The following is a 22421-nucleotide window of genomic DNA, read 5'->3' on the forward strand; positions in this document are numbered from 1 at the left end:
TAAAAAGTGATTAAAAAAAAAAAAGGCAGGTTGTTTTATTGCAGGAGGCTCTTAATTGACTCTTATTTCCCCCCTCCAACATTCGTTCCTTCTAATCTTTCTTTTTTAAGTCTATTTTTATGACCTGTTTAGAAATAGTGGTAAAATTCTCCAAAGGATGTTATTCATCATTATTTATTGTAAGACATTTCCATACATTGAAACAAAAAGCAGAAGAGATTCACTCATAATTCAACTCCCCAAACTGAATTTCCTTCCTTTCATCAGGCTCAGCCCCTATCCTTTTGCAGATAGGATTTTTACATAGACTATTAAAATACTTTAAAAACTTAACATAAACAGGAACGTTGAAGCCTAGAGAGATTAAATGATTTGAACTTGTACCCAGATAGCTACTAACAGAGACTGGAATATAATACATTTCTAGTATGTTTGCTTTATTGTTCAATGATAAAACGTATGCTACCAATGAAATACCTGCTACTTTAGTAATTATCAGTCAATAAGTATTAATGAGAATAGTCATAATAATTTGTTTCACGCTATTTATCTTTTGTGTTTGTTTCGCTTCAAAGTACTTCACATACATCCTTGAAATGAAAATGCAGGTGTGTCTATTGTCAGAGATGGAAAAAATAAGATAGGGAGAGATTGCAGGAAGGGGTCAACAATAACTAAGGATTCAAGGGGGAATTACAACTTACACCTCTTGAAAAGAAATTTAAGCTACTTATAAGATAATGTCACTGTCTATAAAATTATTTTTTGTTTAACATCTCCACTGAACCTAATCTGCCGGATTTGCTTTCAATGGATTATTCCATTGTTTTCTTAAGATTTCATACAGTAATAGATGCTGAGACCACTAAAATAAACATGACCTCTGTCTTATTAATTTGTTTGGTAGCTCCTTTTTTAAGTTCAATCCAGTCTGTGAAACGTTTCTTTAAAATAAAATTTTAAGCGTACATTAAAACAAAAAAAGCCACTCCAAACCAAGAGGCAACAACAAAAACACTGAGCAGATGCAATATTTATCTTCTGAGATCTTAGACATGACGGCATAGCATCCTTTCTCACTTGGTCTTCCTAGTGACCCACGACAATCACCACACATAGTATACAGTTCCTTCTGTTGACTTCTTATCTTAGAATAAATTCTCAGGACTGGGATTACTGGGTCCAACATTGTATAACTCATTAATGATATTATATGACTTTCTAAACTGATTGTGTGGTAGGATCCTACGGCATGAATTAGGAGCACTGATGGTGGCTTGATATATTCATTTCTATTGCTTCTGAAAGTTGGATACTTTGGACTTCCAGGGGAAGCCTTTGAGTATATCGGTTGGATGAGCATGCTACTGTAGACGTTTCTGAGAATCCGTTTAGGAACTAGGACACACTTCCCGTCTCAGAGGGTGGATTTTGAGGAACGGTAATCCCTGTCTCGACCTGGTTTTCAAATCTCTATTCTTCCTGCTTCCCTTTCTCCAAACGCTGGACTTACCCTGAAGCTGCCAGTGTAATTTCCATGGAAATGAAGGTGACTGACTCTTAAGAGCTGCCAGGAATCACTTCTGGAGTCGGCCAGGGGTTGCAATGGAGACTTAGTGTGGTGACTTCTTGAAGAAGCTTAAACAAGGACAAGGCAGGGGGTTGACCGCCCACCTGAATACCCCAAAGTCAAGGAAGTGCACCGATGTGCTGAACTTCAAATGAAACGGAGACCAAGTGTCATTGACTGAACTCTGCAATGAGCTCCTGTGATTCCAAAATAACGGTTTTCTTCAAACAGTGACAACCACCACCCAAACCAAACAAACAAAAAGAATGAGCCAACGTTGATTCAAATTCGGACTAAACCAATATCTTACTTGGTCTCGGTCCCTGAAGTAGATGTCAATCCTCTTTCCCACCTCACCTTTACCTTGTGGTATGATGCTGGATGACTTCTAATTTATGCTTTTATTTTTTTATCTGTACAATGATCTTCTCTATCAACAAAAATAACACCTATTTCTTTCTATGTCCTAATCCCTCCCATCGATATATACACGGGGAGGGATATGGATATCGTATGAAATAGCTGTGGAATAACAGAATTTCAGAGCTGCCGGGGCCTGACCTCCTTGAGATAAGGAAGATGACAATGGTTCTTGGTTATTGAAACCAGCCACTGTGTCAGGTGCTTTCCTGGAATGATGGCATGTAATCCTCACCTTGCTCCACAAGTTAGGTGCTACCAGGGTCCTCATTTTTCAGAAGACAGAACCGTGAATAGAGGCTAAGTACTTGCCCAGGTCTGACAGCCAGTTAGTGGCAATGCCAGAGAGAATGAGTGGTTGGGCACAAGCCCCCAGGCTCAGCGCTCAGGAGAAGGGAGAAAGAACAGAGATTTACTTGAGCTTTCCAACTCAGTGTGCCTCTGTTTTCCTTTGACAGGAAATCGACGATTGCCTGGTCCAAGCAAAAGACCGAAGTTATGATGCCCTCGTGCACTTTGGGAAGCGAGGCTTGAACGTGGCGGCCACGGCGGCGGTGATGGCCGCTTCCAAGGTACCATGCTGGGACCTGACCGCCATGGCTGTAACTTGCCCAGAGACAGGCTAAGGACCGATCAGGTTCCTCATCCTTTTTGGGGTCCCATTGAAAATCTGAGGGGAAAAAGGGTGAATCTTGCCCCCAGAAGACTGCACACCCCCACACACAAATGATTTATGCAATATTGAGAGGTTCCCCGAGCCCCTGAAGCTCATCTGTGGGTCTCAAGGACCTCTAAAGTACTTGGAGTGTAATCCTTGGACGCAGAGAAGAGAGAAGGGGAGGAGAGGGAGCTCTTCTCTGCAATTTCCTAGGGTGCACTGGGAGAGTCACCTAAATAGACAGGTGCAGAGACTTATTACCTGAGTGAGTGGGTGCACTCCATGCTCACGTGGCCCCACAGATCCAGGGGAAGGAACCCAGGGTCCTAGAATAAGTTGAGTGGTTCAAACGTGGAGGACAATGATATGTGTAGCAACAGTAACTAGAGGTAGAGGAGGTTTGAAATAAATACTGGTCTTGTGGGATATTGTGATATAAGCAATTACTTCCTTCTTTTTTCCACCCAGCCCTGTTCAAAGGCCCTCTGTGTTCCTTCCCAGCTTCCTCTCCCATTACATTCTCCTTGTCGCTTTGTCAGTTTCTCGTTATGTGCTCAGCCCTGAAAAAATTAAATTGGTAGATGTTTACTCTCAGAGCAAATTCAGCAGATTGCCCTAGTGTTTCCTGGTGACAACACCTTCCTCCAAATCCAAAGGTAGAGCAGGGGTCTACAGTTGGCTGAGGGTGGAGGAAAGGCAGTTATGCTTATGTCTGGAGAGATACAATGGTTGGGAGGTGAGCTGTATTAGCAAAGGGAAGCTATGAATCCTGGGTGGCCATGTGAGGGTTTGGGGGAAAGAGAGGGTAGAGCTGTGAAAGTGTTTGGAAGAGGACAATTAATACAGATCTTCGTGCTCCATGGGCTCCCAGTGGATGGTGGGATGGAGGGTGTTGATAGCCAGTTGGGTCAGGGGACTGAGCTGGGTTTTCTGGGCCCTGAACCAGGGAGAGGCACTTTAGGAGCATTTCTGGGAGGAAAACTTAGCACACAGGGCTGGGAGTTTGAAAAGCACCTTCCACATAAAGTCAAGGAGTTCTGCAGACAAAGGCTGGCGGGGAGACAGGAGAACCAAAGGGGAGTGATTCCTATTTCAGAGAAGGACCAGATGCTTCTGTAACACAGAACCATAGTGAAGTGTTCCGCTGGTACCTGGAGGGTCCCCCTCCACCTTAGGTACAATAGTAGCTGGCAAAGTGGTGAATCCCAATGAGTATCATCGGAGGGGAAATTCCGCTTTGGTATCTGGAGGAGATGTATCAGGATTTGCAAAGAGCAGTGAATTCTAAGATCCTTCTGTTTGAGATGCAATCGTTTTAGACTTTTGTGTTTAAACTGACAGAAAAGAGAACTCAGAATTGCTAAATTCTGAATTCATCAGGCTAACTTTGCCACATAAAGCTACAGAGGCCTCCCAGGCCCTCTCCCCACCCCGTCTTTGCTTCTGCACCTGAAGGAATATAGGTTAGTGCTCTTTTCTCAGCTCAGTTGTAGAGCATCAGTGTGGTATATTTATCAGGGTGACTCAGTACCGGTCATCAGGCCACTCAGCCGTGTGTGTAAATTATATTCTTCTGGTAATTCTGTAGGGCCATCCTCTTCCAGGTCTGCCTCAAGCTGGAGCCTCCTGAATCTTGGCCAGTCACCGCCAGTCCCTCTGACCACCGGGGAAGCCCGTGAGCCTAGGCCTCCAGCCGGGCACCTTACAACTAACCTGAAGGAAGCTCTAGATAGTCTGAAACTTGCCTCAGAAAATAACTGCTCATTAGTTCTTTCTAGTTGGGCTAAAAAGTAGTGAGGGACGCCTGCTTCCTGCTGAATTTGGTTTCAGACAAGAAAATTTTCTGCCTTGTGGGGGCTTTGCTTTTCCTCTCTAAATATCTTGAGAGAGAAAACACTCTTCTTTCCCCAAAATAATGCCCTCTGTTTTTGAAACAGATGTGTACTTTAAAAAAGAAAAGAAAAGAAAAAGAAGAAGTAAAATTCAACCTGGCTGAGGGATCGATCAGTGGTTTCCATAGTAGCAATGGACCACTCCAGGCCGCGGCCAAAGGATGATAGGTCACCACTGGGTTCAAATCTGGCTTTAGTATCCAAACCACCTGGGAAGCTTTGTTTTTCATTTTTAAACAGATTCTCAGATGTGCTGAATCAGAATCTCAGGCAGTGAGCCCTTGAATCTCTCTTTTTAACAAGTTCCCCAGATGATTTTTAAACAGCCAACTCGGACTCCCCTGGTGGCTCAGTGGTTAAGAATCTGCCTGCCTAATGCAGGGGACACAGGTTCGAGCCCTGGTCCAGGCAGATCCCACATGCCACGGAGCAACTAAGCCTGTGCGCCACAACTACTGAGCCTGCGCTCTAGAGCCAGCAAGCCACAACTACTGAGCCTGTGTGCCACAACTACTGAAGCTCCTGCGCCTAGAGCCCTTGCTCCCCAACAAAGAGAAGCCAACTCGATGAGAAGCCCTTGCACTGCAACGAAGAGAAGTCCCCGCTCACCGCAACGAGAGAAAGCCTGCGTGCAGCAACAAAGACCCAACGCAGCCAAAAATAAATAAACAAAATAAATAAATATGTTTTAAAAAATAAGTAAATAAAGTAAACAGCCACGTCTTTACAGGTCCCTGCCTGAGGGCCCATCCAGAACCATACACCACAGGTGATGAGTGTTAAAACAGTTAACTTTTTTAACATTCCTGGGATGCAGATTTAGCTGCTTAGAAGCATTAACCTTGAGAATGAGAAAGCTGAGTCCGGAACAACCTTGTCGATCACCCCCAGGGGAACAATCAAAGCAATTTTGTGAAAAAAAGACACTCTGCCCAGTCACGGTGGCTAGGGTGACCATATGCTGTTCAAACAGGACACATCTGAGAGTGAAACGGTGCTGTAATTATTATGCTGGGACAACAGGTAGAAACTAGGTCTGTTCCAAGCAAACCGGGGTTTATGGTCGCCCTCCTCATGGCTCCATTTTACGTCTCTTGGACCCTGCCTGTCTCCTCCCAGAAAACACCCTCAGCCTACAAATCAGTTCTCACTGTAAACATCCGCTGCATTTAGCCAAACAGTTGCAGGAGAGAGGGTGAGGTGACTGAGAGCCTCCCTCTGAGCTCAGACAGATTGAAGGGAGGCTGGGACCAGGGGACCGGATGAGGGCGGTCACTCCTTCCTCATCTGCTCTATTTTCCATCCTTTGGTGGCTCCCCAGGAGGAAACTGCAGAACTTAACCAGAAGAATGAAAGATCTTCTGCCTCCACTTTTAGTTAATCCTTTTTTTCCTTATAACTTTGAACCCTGAGCCCTTTCTCTAAAAAAATGAATGTTTGCAGGGTTTTTGGATCATCATGAAGTGTGAAGAAGCTTTGTAAACCATATCATTGTACAAATATAAGTTGTTATTAATGTTAATGTTTTATCTTAGAATAGAAAAGCTAAAACAAACAAACAAAATTACACGTTGGAAATTTCTCCCCAGGCCTATTAACCCCCAGCCCACCCCCCAGTTTTCCCCAAGGTCTAATCCTTGTCCCCGGGAAGTAGTGATGCATTTTTTCTTTCAGCAAAAGCTGCTCTGTCTCCTTCCTAGGGACACACCTCGGTAGTACCTTCTTTCTAAGTGTCCCTAGTCTCTTGACTGGCTCTGAGCTTAGATATTAGCTGTTTCCCAGCCAGTAATTCCACCCAGAGGGAAAATTGAGTGCCACGTCTTTTTAAGACTAGAATTGGAAATCTCTCGCTTTTTAAAATTAATGCTCTAGAAACTCATTAGTTAAGCAAAACACATTCCCACGGGAAGAGAAACAATAGTGAGAAAAACCAATTGATCAAGAGTTTTAAAACTGTCAGGTAGTTTTAAAACTGACTTCCCTGGCGGTGAGGTGGTTAAGACTACGCCTTCCAATGCAGGGGGTGTGGGTTCGATCCCTGGTCGGGGAACTAAGATCCCACATGCCTCGTGGCCAAAAATTAAAAACATAAAAAAAAAACCAGAAGCAATATTGTAATAACTTCAATAAGGACTTGAAAAATGGTCCACATAAAAAAAATCTTCAAAAAAATCCCCCCAAACTGTGAGGTATCCAGGCTACCTTATTCCCCTTGCCATTTGAACCATATCCTAGGCCTCTTCCACCTGCCCACTTCTCAGGCCTGGTAAACCAATCTTGCTTTTGACCTGTCTCATAACTTGAAAAATAATGCCCTTTTACTTTCCCTGGAGATCCTATCCCTAGAACAGTTCCAGTGCTGACAATAGTGTTATTAAAGTCACCTGTTTAAGACAGCCGGTCTAAGTAAAGCTGGCGTTCTGTGAATTAGGGATGCTTCTTCCCCAGACTGCGTGTGGGGTTTTTCCCCCCTAGAATCTAGTATTTCCTGTTAGATTGTGAGCTTCTGGCCATGAGTGACTCTGGATTCTTTTCCTTTGTTTCTTGCTTAGCAAAAACCCAAAACCCAAAACCAAACTTTGCTAACTTGTCTGGTGTTTTGCACTCATTAAACCTCGTTGATGGATCTGAAGAATAAACTTTTTGATGCCTCCACTCCTGCTCTGCCCGAAATGGTAGCCACTTGCCATGTGTGGCTATTTAAATTAATTGAAATGAAGTAAATTTTAATATTCAATTCCTCAGTCTTTACTCACCCGCTTTCAAGTCCTCAGCAGCCAGTGTGGCTGGTGGCTGACACAGGGATAGAACGTTCCCACCATCGCAGAAAGTTCTCTTAGGCAGCACTGTCCCAAGCCTTCTGTTAAGCCTCTTGGGTTCTCCTTTGCCTTATTTCCATCTTCTCGCCTGCAGTGCTCTGCTTTGACAAGGGCCCCTCCCTTACCCACTTAGCCCTTTGGGGCCTCTGTATATGAGGTTCACGAGGAAAATGGGCAGATGGAGACTCAGCCTGCGGCATTGCCCATGGTCGATCTTTCCGTTTCTTCATCTTCTCTCCTGGTCCGGCTCTGCTTTCACACCGTGACCTCCACTTTGCTGACTTGCCAGCCAAAGCTCAGGTACTTTGCCTGCAGTTATGGTCAGTGGCCACCAGGGTATAGCCAAGCCTTGGTTGTAGCCCTAGCATCTGAACACCTAGGCACAATCACAGAGAGATAAATTATAGTGTTTTTCCACTCATAAAAAAAAAAAAAATTCCACTCAATTTTGCTTTAAAAACAAACTCTTTAAACAGTTCAGCAGAAATAGTTTTAAAAATGTCCTCTCCCTCTGATCCTTATTTTTTATCCATCACTGCTTTATCTAAACCTCTTGCTTGAATAAAAATACTGCTTTCAAACGACATGGAACTTTATTCTTGGAACCAGAAGCTCATTCTGGAAAGTTCATAAGCCTAGTGATTTGGGGCTTCTGACCAGACTGGAGTTGTTTGCCTTTGCCTTTGTTTTTTTTCTTGCCAAAACCCCCCACAATAGACAAAAGCAAAAACTACCTGTTTACGATTAATCAGAGGGCAGGTGTTCATTTTCTTTTTCTAAAACCTCCCTGTATCCACTCATGCTTTGAATGTATTTCCAAGGAAGAAGAGAAGACTGCTGTCCCTTTTGGATCCCCGTGTCTCCCTTGTCTGGCTTCGCACACTTGTGTCTGCTGAATCTAAGTGGCTGAGGACTCTAGGAAGTTTCATGCTCGTCCCTTCACCCCCTCAGAGGAACATTTCCCAGCCTCTGCGCTAGCTTATGTCAAGTTAGCCCTCTTTCTTCTGTTGAAGCCAAGGACTGTGTAACATAAAATTAATATTTAGAGTTCACCATGGCAACCATTTAAACACCAAGATTACATAAACTGTTATGGACAACCTGCTGAAAAAATTTAGGTAGAGGGTAGGGAATACTTCCCTCCCAGACAAATCAGCTTGCCCTGGAGCCTATTTCCAAAACCTGAAGCAGCACCTGAAGCCTTGTCCACTGTGGTTCCACCACACTCGCCTTTGTTCCTCGACACCCTGTCTTCCTCCCGATGTTTCTACTTGGAATGTTACCTCACCTTACTCCACTCCATAGATGGTGAGGTGGATTGAAACAAACAAGAGACTCAGTCTCACAAGTCAGCAGAAGGCGGAGTTGCCGGTCTGATATTACTTGCCAAATCTCTGTTCCGAGTTTGCCTGTGGAGATCATATGTAGCTGGAGGCATCGAGGGTCCCAGCGGAAAGAGAGAAGCCCACCTGCCTGCCTGACCTCTGAGAAGAGCCTGGTTGAACCTAGGAGGTCTGAGAAAGCACTTGGCTGTGGTGATGCGCCTTCCTTCCTGGTCCCCTCCTCCCCCCGACTCCTGTCTCCTGCCCTCACTCCCTCAGTGTTGGGGGGAATTCTCCAGGGCCCCGCCTTGCTCTCCTCTCCATCGCAGAGCCACTCATCCTTTCCCTCACCTTCAGCTGTCACCACCTGTTGCTCCTGGTTCCCAGATAGGCTCCTCTCCCCAGGTCTCAAGTCCAGCATTTCTGGTCCTCTGAACATCTCCTCCCTGTCTCCTGGTACCTTCAGTCAGCATCTCTCTAACTCCAAATGTGTCCCTCCTCTTGTGTCCCAAATCTCTGATGATGACAAAATCACCATCCTCTCTGGACCCCAAGCTCCAAATTTCAGTCATCTTTGAGTTCCTCCTTCCTCTGATTGGCTCTTCAAGTCCTGCCCATTTGATACCCCTTCCTTCCTTCCTTCCATCCACGCCCTCTTCCAGGCACCCTCCCTTCTAGCTTGGACTATTGCAGTAGCCACTCAGGGGGTCACTGCCACTCTCCTTTCCTGTTTGAGGCCTGTGCATTTGGCCCTGATCCCAACCTTCCTGTCTAGTCTCTCCTGACCTTTCTGGTTCTTGTATACTGTACTTACAGCACCACCTTCAGTGCTGTTCTAGAAATAGCAACTCTGCTGTTTCTAGAATTTTCTCTTTCCTGCCTCTACTGATGCTAGTTCATCTGCCCCTGTTCCCACCTGTTTGAAATCCTGTCCACCCTTCAAGGTCAAGAGCCAGCTCCTTCACAGCAGCCTCCTTAGATTCCTGGGGGAACTGGTCTCTCACTTCATGGCACCCCAGTGGCCCTCTTGTGGTCATTTATATCCATGTCTTACCTGTACCCCTACTAGGTGCACAGTAAATGGTAAAGGGATGAAGGATGGCTGTTCATATTTTTAGCTGTCACAGCCAGGAGAGCAATGCTTAGCAACAAGTATGGGCTTTGGAAATATGCAGACCCAGGTTAAAAAAATCCCAGCTCCAGGACTTCCCAGGCGGTCCAGTGGTTAAGATTCTGTGCTTCCAGTGAAGGGGGTGCAGGTTCGATCCCTGGTCGGGGAATTAAGATGCCACGCGGCCTAGCCAAAAAAACAAACCAAAAAAACCCCACCTCCCCCACTTGCTGTTGCACCTCTATGAGCCTCAGCCTCTCCACCTGCAAAATGGGCATGATAATGGTTTTTGCCACAAAACAGTCATGAGTCGATGTCCATAGAGATTTCCCAGGAGGCAGAGCTCATGCTGAGGCCACCTGTTGGTCACTTCTCCTGTGTCAGTTTGCTCTCTAAGGTTGACCATGATCTTCACTCACTATTGAACCAATAAGAGAAACAAGTCCGATGCTGGCATTGGGAAGTTATTTACAGTCCAGACTCTTGTGGAGAGGAGGCTGTCTCCTGCTTGTGCGGATCTCTTCCCGTCTTTTCTCTGTGGTGCGGTAGCTTGGGCACAGTTGGGGCGTTGCCTGCGCCCTTGTCCCTCCCTGTCCACCTTGCCTGTGCTGTGTGGCCCTGGGCAAGCCACTCTCCCACCCTGGGCTTCAGGTCCCTCATTGCTCTGGGCCCGACTTCCGTCTCCTCGTTCAGCCTTGAGGTGAGCAGTGTCCGAGTGGCAGCGTCTATATAACACGTGAGCCCCTGCCCCAAACCCCACCGAGAGAGAGAGAGAGAGAGAGAGAGAGAGAGAGAGAGAGAGAGAGCGAGGAATGTCAACCTGTGGGTTGTTAGGACAGGAAGGAGCCACTTACTTCACAGGGGAGGACACCGAGATCCCAGTGCCCAAGGTCATGCTGCTGGGCTGAGAGCGATACTCCAGTTCCCAGTCCTGTGTTCCTGCATCACTCCAGACACCCCCACGGCCCCTCCCCTCCACACACACTGAACTGACAACTCCTGACCACATTCTGCTTGGATCACACCCCCAGGCCCTGAGCCCCCATGGCTGAGCCTGAGGGATGCCTGTCTGCCCCTGAGAATTCTAGAGCGAGTCCCAGCCCAGGGTACTTTTGAGGTTGTCTGCCTGCGCTTCTGACCGTTTTATCTGGAACACCGCTAGGAGTCAGGAAGGCACATTCAGATGCAAGAGACAGCCAGCAGCTGCCCCCAAGGCAGGCTCCCACTTTGCCTTGAGGCAAGGCTGGGGCCACACTTAAATGCAGGTGGTGGGTCGCAAGTTACCTTAAGAGACTAAAGATAGTTTCTTTAAAGCTTTATCACTGTGTCCTAACATAACATGGTACCTCAACTGTACTTCAGTAAAAAGAAATGAGGATATTGAAAAGCAAAACAAATAAACAAAGCGTATCACTGTGATAAAGTGGGAAGTCGTAATCGTAGCTCTGCTTTTCACTGAGCAAACTTGTCTTGTGGATGCCCCTACCCGACTCCTACTCCTTGAAGAGAGATCTGCCACAACTTTAACCTCCCCTCAGGGCCTGGCCTCTCCAAGGAGGAAGCCTGGACCAAGCAGAGCTTCCAGCTGGGTCTCACTGGTGGCCTTCTACACACGAGGGCTGGACAGCTGCTGCGTGTGGAGCCCTTCCCGGTGACCCCCAAACCCCATCACCTGGGTGCTGGCCTGGCTCAGATGACCAGGCCCTGCTCTGCTTTACAGGGACTCTGCTCATCTGTGTGCTGTCACTGTCCTGCACAGCCCTGTCTCGCTTCCCAGATCCAGGTCTTCATCTCCTCAGCAGCTGCTGTCAGCACCTCAGATCCAGCCTGGCCTGAGGTGTTGGCCAGTGTTCCCAACCGGCCTTCCCTCACCAGTTAATGTTCCTTTTTGCGCTTCATCTCCCATTAAGGGCACTTTATTGCAGACATCCATGTGCCCAGCTCCAACCTGAGGAAGGAAGGCAGGGCAGATACCAGGGGCCGTTCTCCATGTGTGCCACGCAGTGTGTCCAGAATGTTCTCATGACTCTAAAATCCCACTGTCTTCACTTTGCTCACTACCCAGAAACCTTCAGTGGAGCTCTCATCGAAGTCCAGGTTCAGGCAAAATACAGTTTTTCCAGACTGATCTCCCACTCGTCACCAGCACCTGAGCCTCTTCTCCTCAGACTGGTTCAATCTCAGTTTCCCAAATGCACCCGGGTTTTCCACTCTCACACCTTGGCTCCGACCACTGTCTGGCCACAATGTCCTTCCCCTCTCTTTCTGATGGTACAGCCCTTGCCTCGCTCAAGTCTGAGCTCTTGGACGAGGCCTCCCCGGGTATTCTAGCCAACAGTACTCTCTCTCCGTCCCCTGAGCTTCTGTCGTATGTTTTGTCGTCTGTCATTTGCTGTCTTGCACGCGTTTGTGTCTCGATGCCTCAGCCAGACTGGGAGAACCTTGGAGTAGGAACCGTGTCCTGTTTCCTATCTGTGTTTGTTTCCCCTGCGGGGCTTCACTGAGCGCTTCAGGAACTCTCCAGCAGCGTTGGCTGCGAAGGAAGGAACGAAGAAGTGAGTGAGTGAATGAGTGACTTGTAGGAGGCCAGGGCAGCATGGCTCCCTTCAACCCATTTTGTAGGTTTGGTGCCCATGGCTTTTTTTTTTCTTTTCCCTTTTATCAGGTGGTTCGACTCTTTCCTTTTGTCTCCTCTTTGGACCTCAGAGAAGGGCAGGTAACCCCGCTGAGAGATGTGACTAACTCCAAACTGAACCCTTCGGGGATGGAAGCCAGCAGCCACCTGTGCCCACTGGCCCATGGTCTGGATCGGAGCCAGGTGTCTCTCCTCCCGACAGCTGTGTGTGTACATGTGCGTTAATCCCAGAGCCGAGGCCCTGTCAGCCTCCTCCCAGAGCCTCTTATTGTGTTGATTTGGTAGCATCTAACATGCAATTAACTTATTTGGTTTTTTGGTTTGTTTGTTTCATGCCTGGAGAATGAATTGAATTTGACGATTGATGCTACGGTGGGAAGAATCCTTTCTCTCTCTTTTGTTTGTTAATCCAATTCTATGTCACGAACGAGGCCCTTGCCTTCGTGCAGCATGTTGGGAAGGAGCCTGCTTGGCCTCGATGTGGAGCATGTATAGCTGTAGAGGTTAACTGTTTTAGCGAGGTGGAAACCCTGTGGGAATTTAGAAGGAAGTACTAACTCTTTTTTTCAAATATTTGAATCGCCAGTGGGAAATGTGCTTATGCTGGTGGCTTTGTTATCAACTGCCTGACTCACTAAAGCCTTTTGTCTTTATTCTCATTGTCCTCAGTTGAAGGCAGTAGAAACCATGTGAGGTGAGGTGGGCTAAACTTTGTGCTCTGCTGGAGCTCCCTCCTGTCACTTGTGTCCCTGTCACTGGTGTCCCTTCCCCTGTGTGTCCCTCTGGAAAAGAGGACCTCGTCGAGGGCTTGCAACCAAACTTAGTAACTGTTGACTCAGGGTTCTGTGGGCCCTAATGGCAGGTATTCTATTAGTGGTAAATTGTTTTACTTAGAATATCAGCTTTTTAAAGGTCTGGGTTTTCCCAGGAACACACTCCCTCCTCTGACTAAGAAAAGCATCAAAATATAGAAAATTTGCTGTGTGTTAGCTACATGGATTTCTTATTCCTTACAAATTGGGGGAAGGATGAGGAATTAAAGTTCCCAGATTCACAACATTGTAAATCAACTGTACTCCAATAAAAATTAATTGTAAAAATTAAAAAAAATTTACAGTACCTATACATATAAATTTGTACATAAAAGTACATATAAGTCCCTAAGGTTTATATCTTGAATCCATCTATAAAATTAGAAAAATGTAGTAATTAAATACAAATGAAAAACTACATCAATAAAATTGAAATACAAAAAAGATCTCAGATTAATAGAAAATTCAGTGACACAGTTTACTTTTTTAAATTTACTTTTATTTATTTATTTTTGGCTGCGTTGGGTCTTTGTTCCTGCACACAGGCTTTCTCTGGTTGCGGTGAGCAGGGGCTACTCTTTGTTGCGGTGCGTGGGCTTCTCGTTGTGGTGGCTTCTCTTGTTGCGGAGCACAGGCTCTAAGTGCATGGGCTTCAGTAGTTGCAGCACGTGGGCTCAGTAGTTGCGGCACGCAGGCACTAGAGCGCAGGCTCAGTAGTTGTGGTGCATGGGCTTAGTTGCTCTGCAGCATGTGGGATCTTCCCAGACCAGGGCTTGAACCCGTGTCCCCTGCATTGGCAGGTGGATTCTTAACCACTGTGCCACCAGGAAAGTCCCCACAGTTTACTTCTTAAAGTCCAATTTTCTAAGAGTTTTAGCCAGGAAAAAGAAAAGATTAAAGTAATCAGGAATAGATTCCCCTCCCTTGCCCCCAAGATACTTCTGTGGGATTTCTGGGGCTCTAGGAGCCCAGCTGAGAGAGCCACTGGGCCATATGTTGTTGACGTACCCAGAAAAAAGCAAGGTGAGTCTGTTAAAACAAACAGCATGTAAGCACGCAGCCACAAGAAAACTGGGTAGACCCTGCTTATAATACCGTGGGGAATAAAGAGGTCAAAGTATGACAATACAAGTAGGAGATTAGTTTTCATGGAAGGCTGTGGATGTGTTCCTTTCTGGTCTGTTCTAGAGGCTGGGCTCTAGAGTGCACATGGGCTCAGCTGCCCCGTGGCATGTGGGATCTTAGTTCCCCAACCAGGGATCAAGTTTGTATCCCCTGCATTGGAAGGTAGATTCTTAACCACTGGACCACCAGGGAAGTCCCATCTACTTCTACTTATTAAAAAGACTCTTTTGGAGTCTTTAGACATAGATTTTTCTGTGCGTCACTTTTGTATATGCAATAAAGGATACAGGCACCATAAACTGATTGAAGTCTTTCTAACCTTCACTTTCAGAATCTGATTCTTCTGAATCACTTTTCAACTCCACTCCTCAGTATCCGTTTAGGATGAGGCCGCATCACTCTCTGTGCTTTCTAGAGCGTTGGTGATGCAGAGCTTTCATCTCTGAGATTTTCATCCATGCTGCTGATGCCCATTCTGCCAGTTCTGATGTTGCCACTTTCTTCATCTTACTAGAAGGTGTCAGTAGAACGTGTTCTAGGCAACCAAGACTCAGATTCCTTCTTCAAGTGGGTCTTTTTTTAAAAAATCTTTTGGCTGCACCGCACGGCATGTGGGATCTTAGTTCCCTGACCAGGGATTAAACCCAAGCCCCCTGCATTGGAAGGGTGGAGTCTTAACCACTGGGCCACCGGGGAAGTCCCAGTTGGGTCTTAAATGGTTTGTTAACAGTGAACAGTCAGGAGTTTCCATTGTCTGGTCATGCCTTTGGGAATAACAACTAAGTGCATTCATGTGTAGGCAGTGACAACAAAGACAAGATAACAGCAATCGTAAGACCCTCCCCAGTTTTCAGAGGTGAAAAAATGTATGTCTTGTAATGGACGATAGTTATCCACGAGAAGTCTAGGAGTAAATGGGCACCGTCGGTATTCCAGTGACTTAGTGATGCCAGTGATGTCAAGGCTCCGGGTGGATGTCTCTGCAAGTCTCCTCGTCACAAGGTGGCAGTTCCCATACTCAAAGGCAGAAGGCAGGGAGCAGGGTCAGGCCTTTCTCCTTCTGCATGTGAGAGAGAGAAAATATCTTTCCCAGAAATCCCTTAGCAGATTTCCCCTTACCTCCCATTGGCCAGAACTGCATCACATGGCCATGCATAATAGCTAGGAGGGAGTTTGGGAAATCTGTTTTTTTTTTCTCACCATTTCGAGAATGGAATTGGGAATGACTTTTGGATGGTCAACTAACAGTCTGTCCCACTGTGGTCAAATACATTTGGGATATGCTGAGTCAAACAACCCAAAACACTACGACTTCTCAAAGCTTTTCGTATGTGGCTCATTGAATTATAGAATATGTTTTTAAGCTTTTCCAAATTTAGGGAGTCCAAATTTATTTTCCCAAAAATAAGGAACCCAGTTTTGCAGTATACCAGAGAACCACTCTTGGGCTGTTCCCAGAATAAGAAAACGAAGGTTCTCAGAGCAGAGCTGAATCGGCCGGTGGAATAAGGTCTGTGGAAAGTGAATGGAGATGAGGTTTGGAGTAGAGACTGAGCAGGGCTGAGAGGTTTACAGCTGAGAGGGCTATATTGATTTGAACCGTCTCAGATTGTTCTGATGGGTACGGGCTAATTTGTTTTCAAGAGCCTGTATCCATGCTGCCGTGGTTTCTTCTGAGACAGGACTCAGTCGATACTGAGCTGTTATTATCTCCTTTTCTTTCCTAACCTTTGCCACTTCCTGTCTTCATGATGCTAGTGATACTGGAGCAGGCCAGCTGGCTTCTGGGACTGGAACTGAGTGCTTTGCTGAAATGGTCATGGACATGCCTGCTGCCTCTTTCCCTCAGATACATTGCTGAGCCTTTGTAAGAGCTGGCAGACCCAGGGAAGGAGTTAGTCCGCCACCATTTATTTGGACTTAGAATCATGAAGCCCCTCCTAGTTTTTTTCCCAGAAGTGATCCTTTTTTTTTTTTTTTTTTGGCTGCTCCCCACAGCATGTGGGATCTTAGCTCCCCAACCAGGGATTGAACACGTGCCCCCTGTAGTGGAAGCACGGAATCTTAATCACTGGACCTCCAGGGAAGTTCCTAGATGTCATCTGGAACGTTTCTGAGTAGAATAATCATGGGTCATTGGCTGATGGATTTGGAGGGGATTATACTGGGGAGCGGGTCTCCCCCCTCATTTTCTTGCCAAAGACCACCCAGCTGTCATGTCTAGAAGGTGAAGCCTCAAACCCCTTGCCCACCATCGTCCAGGAGCTGTATCTGAGGCAACCAGGGAGATTTCTGCCTTTCTCACATAATGCCCTCCAAACACCCCTTTGCCTGGATTTAGAATTCTAGTTGTATATATTTTTTATTTTATTTTATTTATTTATTTTTAAATCTATTTTTATTTTTGGCTGCGTTGGGTCTTCGTTGCTGCACGTGGGCTTTCTCTAGCTGCGGCGAGGGGGGGGCTACTCTTCGTTGCGGTGCGCGGGCTTCTCATTGCGGCGGCTTCTCTTGTTGCGGAGCACAGGCTGTAGGCGCACAGGCTTCAGTTGTTGCAGCACGCAAGCTCAGTAGTTGCGGCACGTGGGCTCTAGGGCGCACAGGCTTCCGTAGTTGTGTGTGGGCTCAGTAGTTGTGGCACACAGGCTTAGTTGCTCTGCGACATGTGGGATCTTCCCGGACCAGGGATCGAACCCATGTCCCCGGCATTGGCAGATGGATTCTTAACCACTGTGCCACCAGGGAAGTCCTGTATGTATATTTGATTATTTAAATAGTTTTCTTTCTGCTGTTGTTAGTTTCCTGGAGACGTGGTTTTTAAATATCTTTGTAGGCTGAGAACTTATCATTTTCATATTTTAATGCATCTTTGTTTCATTCTGACATTTTTTCTAAAACTGTCTGCAAGCTCCTTTGTCTTCCCCCGTTGCCTCTAATGAACTCATTCTGCGTTTGCTCCTTTAGCTAACTGACTCTTTTGCTAAAGTTACTTCAGTGAATTACTGTGCTTTGTTGGCTCATTTTCATTACTATTTAAGTAAAGTGAAAAAAAAAATCTCCAAACCCTTCTGCCATCTCTGAAAGCCTCTTAACTAATGCTGTCATGGCCCTTGTTGGTTTCGTCAATCCCACCCCCCAGCCCAGAGCCCTTGTTAGCTGCTCTCGCTGATTTTGTGCTGATTTGCTGGTTCTGTTCTATCTGCGGTGCCTATGGTCCCCACGTCCTCTAGCCCTCTAGGACTACTCTTTCCTTCATTATTCAAATAAAATACCTCCGCCCCCGATCCATGCATGCCATGTACCTATGGGAAGTCTGCATGCCCGTGAGTGTTTCTGAAGATACCCAAGTTTATCAATTTGCCTAGTGGTTACTTGCCTGTCACCTCTTGCTCCGAATCCCAGCCCAGTTCTCAATAATCCACGTCTCCTTACCAGCCCCTCCGCCCTCGGGTTTCCTTCTCCCCCGAACACAGCTCTCCCCCTCCAGCCCCTGAGGCACACCTCAAGCAATGCTGTCATCCCTGTGCCTTCCTTATACTCTTCTCACTTTGACAGATTCTCTCATCCAGACAGCGAGGCCCTTCCCTTTCATAAGTATAATGGATTGATCTTGCTTTTCCTAAACAAAAGAACACTTTCCCCCTGAGACAGCTTCTGTGGCTCCTTGAGAATGAGAAATGGTTACGGTCAACAGTGTTTTGTCGCGTGTGTGTCTTTTTTTAATATCATCTTTTTCCTTCCTGGTGCGTTACTTTGGGTATTTTATGGAGCTCAAAGGTGACAGTGGCAGTCAGTGTGACTCACGGACAGTCGTGTGAACAGATAAAAGAAATGGCTGTTGTCATACGTTTAAAAAATACTGTCTGCATTTTATTTCCTTTGAAAAGAGTAAGGACTGAGCACATAGATTATGAAGTTCTGATATTCTAGCCAGATCCTTGTGTCCTGGGAACGGAGCAAAATGTAGCTCTATAAGGATTTTGATTTATGTAAAGCCCGAGAAGCCGCAGACAAGCCCTGTAGAGTAGGAACCGAAGGCAGCAGTCGTTTCCTCGGCCCTGAGTCTGGCCGAGGCTCGGGCTTATTGTGGGGGGCGTCTGAAGGAGAGGAAGGAGCCTGGAGCCAGAAGAACAATTCCTGAGCCCACAGGAGGCCCTAGAACATTCTGGGCCTGGATCCCCTCAGTGTCCCCTGCAAGTACACCAGGCAGCTGCCCCTCTGCAGAGTATTCCAGGGGACTGGCCTCCACCTGGCTGACCATCAGAGCCCCCCTCGGTTGCGTTCGCCCGCCACAGCTGCCCCGGTCTGTGGGGCAGGCCTCTGACGTGTGCCCCGTCCTGTGTTGTGTCCAGGGACAGGGTGCCTTATCAGAGAGACTCCGGAGCTTCAGCATGCAGGATCTCTCCACCATCAGGGGAGACGGCGCCCCTGCTCCCTCCGGCCCCCCGCCACCGGGGCCCGGGCGGGCCAGCGGCAAACACGGCCAGCCTAAGATGTCCAGGAGTGCTTCCGAGAGCGCTGGCAGCTCAGGTAGGTGTCACTTCCCTTCCCCTCTTTTCCACCTCGTAGGCCTTGCTTTCGTGAAGGGAGACCCAGGCCCCCCTAGGGCCCTTGCCCCAAGGACTCGCCACCCATACAGACGTCCATCAGACCGTGCCAGGCCAGCCAAGGGGCAGAGCACCACTTGGGCCAGGGCAGAGGGCTGGCCTTGGGGACTCTGATCAGGGGCAGGGTTGGGTCACCTGCACCAAAGGGCCCCATCTCCTCCATCTGATTATGTGGGGGTGGGGGTGTTGAGTAGTAGTACCTGGACCAAGCCTAGAGGCGACAGGCCCAGCTGGACCTGGGCCAAGGCAGCTTTCTCTGTGTTCTTCTTCTCTGACCCCACACTCCCAGGAGGGCTTACCTGTCGTGAGCACCTGAGTGTCTCCTCCCACCCAGCCAGGGCTTACAGCACAGTATCCCTTTTCCCTGCACGGTATTTCCTGTCCTGTCTCTCACTCTACCATCTCCTCCCCTCCCTGAGCCACCATGCCCCATGCATAACCTCGGCCACCACATGCAAACGCCACACTAGCTCTGAGGTCTAATTCCTGTGGAGGCCAGGGCTTTACGGAAACCACACCTCTACCTCGATGTCTACCCCTGGTAGAGGGGTACCTGGGCCAGGATTGGCCTGGAACTTCGTTTAAAAGTGCAGAGTCCTGGGCCCCCCCCCCACCGGGGGATTCAGTAGGTCTAGGGTGAGCCCCTGGTGTGTGATGCTGTCGAGGTTGCAGCCACATTTGGGACTCACTGACGTCTGATCCCTCAGTGGGTTTTGGGCTTGTGGAAGGTAGGGGCAGGGATTAGAGGGCTACGGAGTTGGACCGGGACTCGGTTTCCCAGACTGTTCCTTGGGAAGATTACGGGGCTTGGCTTTTGGGAGCTGAGCACTGCTGCTGCCAGCAGAAGGTTGATGGGGAAGGGGCTGCAGGGATCGTTCTGGATCATCACCTCCGCCCCTCCACCTTGCTGGGAAATTGAGCCTGGGGACTGAAATTGGGCCACTATTGGAATCTCTGGCTGTGACATGTGCAGGTGGTTAGCCTGCCCTTAAATGTGTAAACAGGGACCTCCAGGCCACCTAGACCTAGACTGTGTGCTGTGAGGTGCAGCCTACAGGGGCATCTCAGTCCTGCACCTGGGGTCCTTCCAGGCCCCACCTGACTTGAGGGTCTAAGACATGGATGGGAAAGAGGGAGCCTCACCACTGCCCTGGGAATGACAACCCATGCTCCCCTCCAGGGAAAGGAGAACAGCTCAGGGCCCGGCCCAGCGTCTGCCACGTTCCAACCCTTTCAGGAATGGCCTCTCTACCCCCGGCCCCAGGATTGAAGAATGTGGCTTTTCTGTTGGAAGGGAGAGATTTTAACCCTAGCAGGGCTGGGGAGGTGGAGGCTTGGCCATGGGGGTGAGGTCTACCTCAGGTAGGGGAACCCTGTCCCTGTGCCAGGGGAGCTTAGCATGGAATCCCAAAAGGCCAGGCAGGAGGGGACCTCGGGGATCACTCAGTCTAATCCTCTGATTTTGCCAATGAAGAGACAAAGGCCCAGGGAAGGGAGCTGTCACCAGGGTTGCCCGCCGGTGGCATTCTCCTGTGGCCCCCTGACTCCTAGGCCAGGGCCTTCTCTCCACTCACCTGCTGGCCGTCAGGTTTCCCTGAGCATCTACAGCTTCTGACCTCCTGGGCACCGTCGCAGAAATAGGGATGCGAAATGCAATTAGATATCGCCTCCACCCTCGGTCAGCTTCCCGGCTACGAAGCCTCAAATGAAAGCTGTCATTGGAAGAAAAAGGGCCCCAGTTCTCTGAGGCTCAGTGGGCAGAGCTAGAACCAGTGGGGTCCAGTTCCAAGGGGGTAGCCACTTACCAGCTGTGTGGCCCGGGCAAGCTGTTTATCCTCTCTGCACTGCAGATTCTTTATCGAAACACAGGGAATGACGAGCCCCATTTGTAGGGTTGTCGTGAGGATTCAACCAAAATAATCCATGTAAAGGTGCTTACGGTCATGCCTGGCACTCGAGGTCGTAGCTGCTGCCAGTTTTGTTCTTCTTGTTGATATCTAACTCACCTACGAAAGCACTTTATAATATGAAAGTATCCGGGACAGAAATGGGCTGCCTTGTGAGATAGTGAGATTCCTGACATTGCAAGGGCCCAAACCAAAGTCAACTAGTCATATACCAAAGCTCTAGGGAGGGATTCCTGCTTTGGCTAGGAAGTGGGCCTAGGTGGCCCTACAGTCCCTTTCCCTCTTAGAGTCTATATTGTCATTATAGAGGTGAACGAAGCAGAGGAAGTAGGCTCAGAGAGGTCACACGCTGTGCCAAGGCCACACAGGACTGGAAGCCAGGCCTCCTGCCTACACCTGCCCTTGGCGGATGATTCGTGACAGCTTCAGAACTAGGAAGGAGAGAGGTTTGGTAGGATCTAAAAGGCGATGGATATATTACTCAGCCGTAAAAAGGAATGAAATTTTGCCATTTGTGACAACATGGATGGACCTGACGGTATTACGCTTAGTGAAATAAGTCAGACAGAGAAAGACAAATACTGTATGTTTTCATTTATATGTGGAATCTACACAATGAAACAAACAAATGAATATAACAAAACAGAAACAGACTCAGAGATACTGAGAACAGACCGGTGGTTGCCAGAGGGGAGAGTGGTGGCCGGGAGGCGTAAAATGGGTGGAGAGGATTAAGAGCTACAAACTACCAGATATCAAATAGATGGGCTACAAGGATGCAATGCACAGCACAGGAATATAGCCATCATGATTTATAGTGTCTGCATACGGAGTACGATCTATAAAAATATTGAATTACTGCATCTGTACACCTGAAACTAATATAATATTGTAAGTCATCTATACTTCAATACGGGAAAAAAAAAAAGAAAAAGGCGATGGGAGGCGTCCCCTGGGCTTTGAACATCTTCCCAGACAGTCACTAGATGGAAGCAGATTTGGGCTGATTTGTTTGGTTCTGACCCTGCTGCCCTCCGTCCTCTGCTGTGCCCCGTGGGGCAGGGGCAGCGCTCTGGTTGCAGGTGTGCAGGCCAAGCGGGTGGAGTTTGCAGAGAACCAGAGAGCCCGCTGTGCTACCACACGACCTGCTCTCCTCACGGCCTGCCCTTGGCCGTGGCGCCTGTGACTTCAGGGGGCGGGCAAGGGAGGTGCTGACCTAGCAGGGAGGGCAGGGACCATTGGCCCTCGCCCTGGCTGTTCTGGGCCTAAAATAAAAGTCATCTCAGAAAGAAAGACCAGTGAAAGATGGCCCAGGGTCTGGGCGTGGGGCAAAAGCACCCAGATCAGAGGCTCTGGGGCTGTCGTAACCCCAGAGTGGAGGGTGCGGGTGCCTGGGAGGGAGTCAGCCGAAGGAGGCCCAGCTTTGTGCACCCTCCCAGCACCCAGCCTCGGACGCCAGGCGTGGTCGGGTCGGGGAAACGGCCCCCAGTCTGGGCTGAGTGACCCCGGGCCTGCGCAGAGACGGTAAATGCAACACAGCGAG

At 48.1% G+C, this 22421-nt stretch overlaps 1 protein-coding gene across 3 annotated transcripts in view; it reads left to right on the forward strand.

Moving 5' to 3' along the window:
* Positions 1 to 22421, forward strand: part of REEP1 (receptor accessory protein 1) — a 110652-nt gene that overhangs the window by 75679 nt on the left and 12552 nt on the right. For 2 of the 3 annotated variants that reach the window (XM_079940490.1, XM_079940489.1), the window contains exons 5-6: positions 2449 to 2562; positions 18717 to 18894. In XM_079940490.1, coding sequence (XP_079796616.1) covers positions 2449 to 2562; positions 18717 to 18894 — 292 coding nt within the window. The remainder of the gene's footprint in view (positions 1 to 2448; positions 2563 to 18716; positions 18895 to 22421) is intronic. The other variant, XM_079940491.1, reaches the window with a different exon arrangement.

This window comes from Stenella coeruleoalba, assembly GCF_951394435.1.
Source record: "Stenella coeruleoalba genome assembly, chromosome: 13".
In the NCBI taxonomy this organism is placed as follows: Eukaryota; Metazoa; Chordata; class Mammalia; order Artiodactyla; family Delphinidae; genus Stenella; species Stenella coeruleoalba.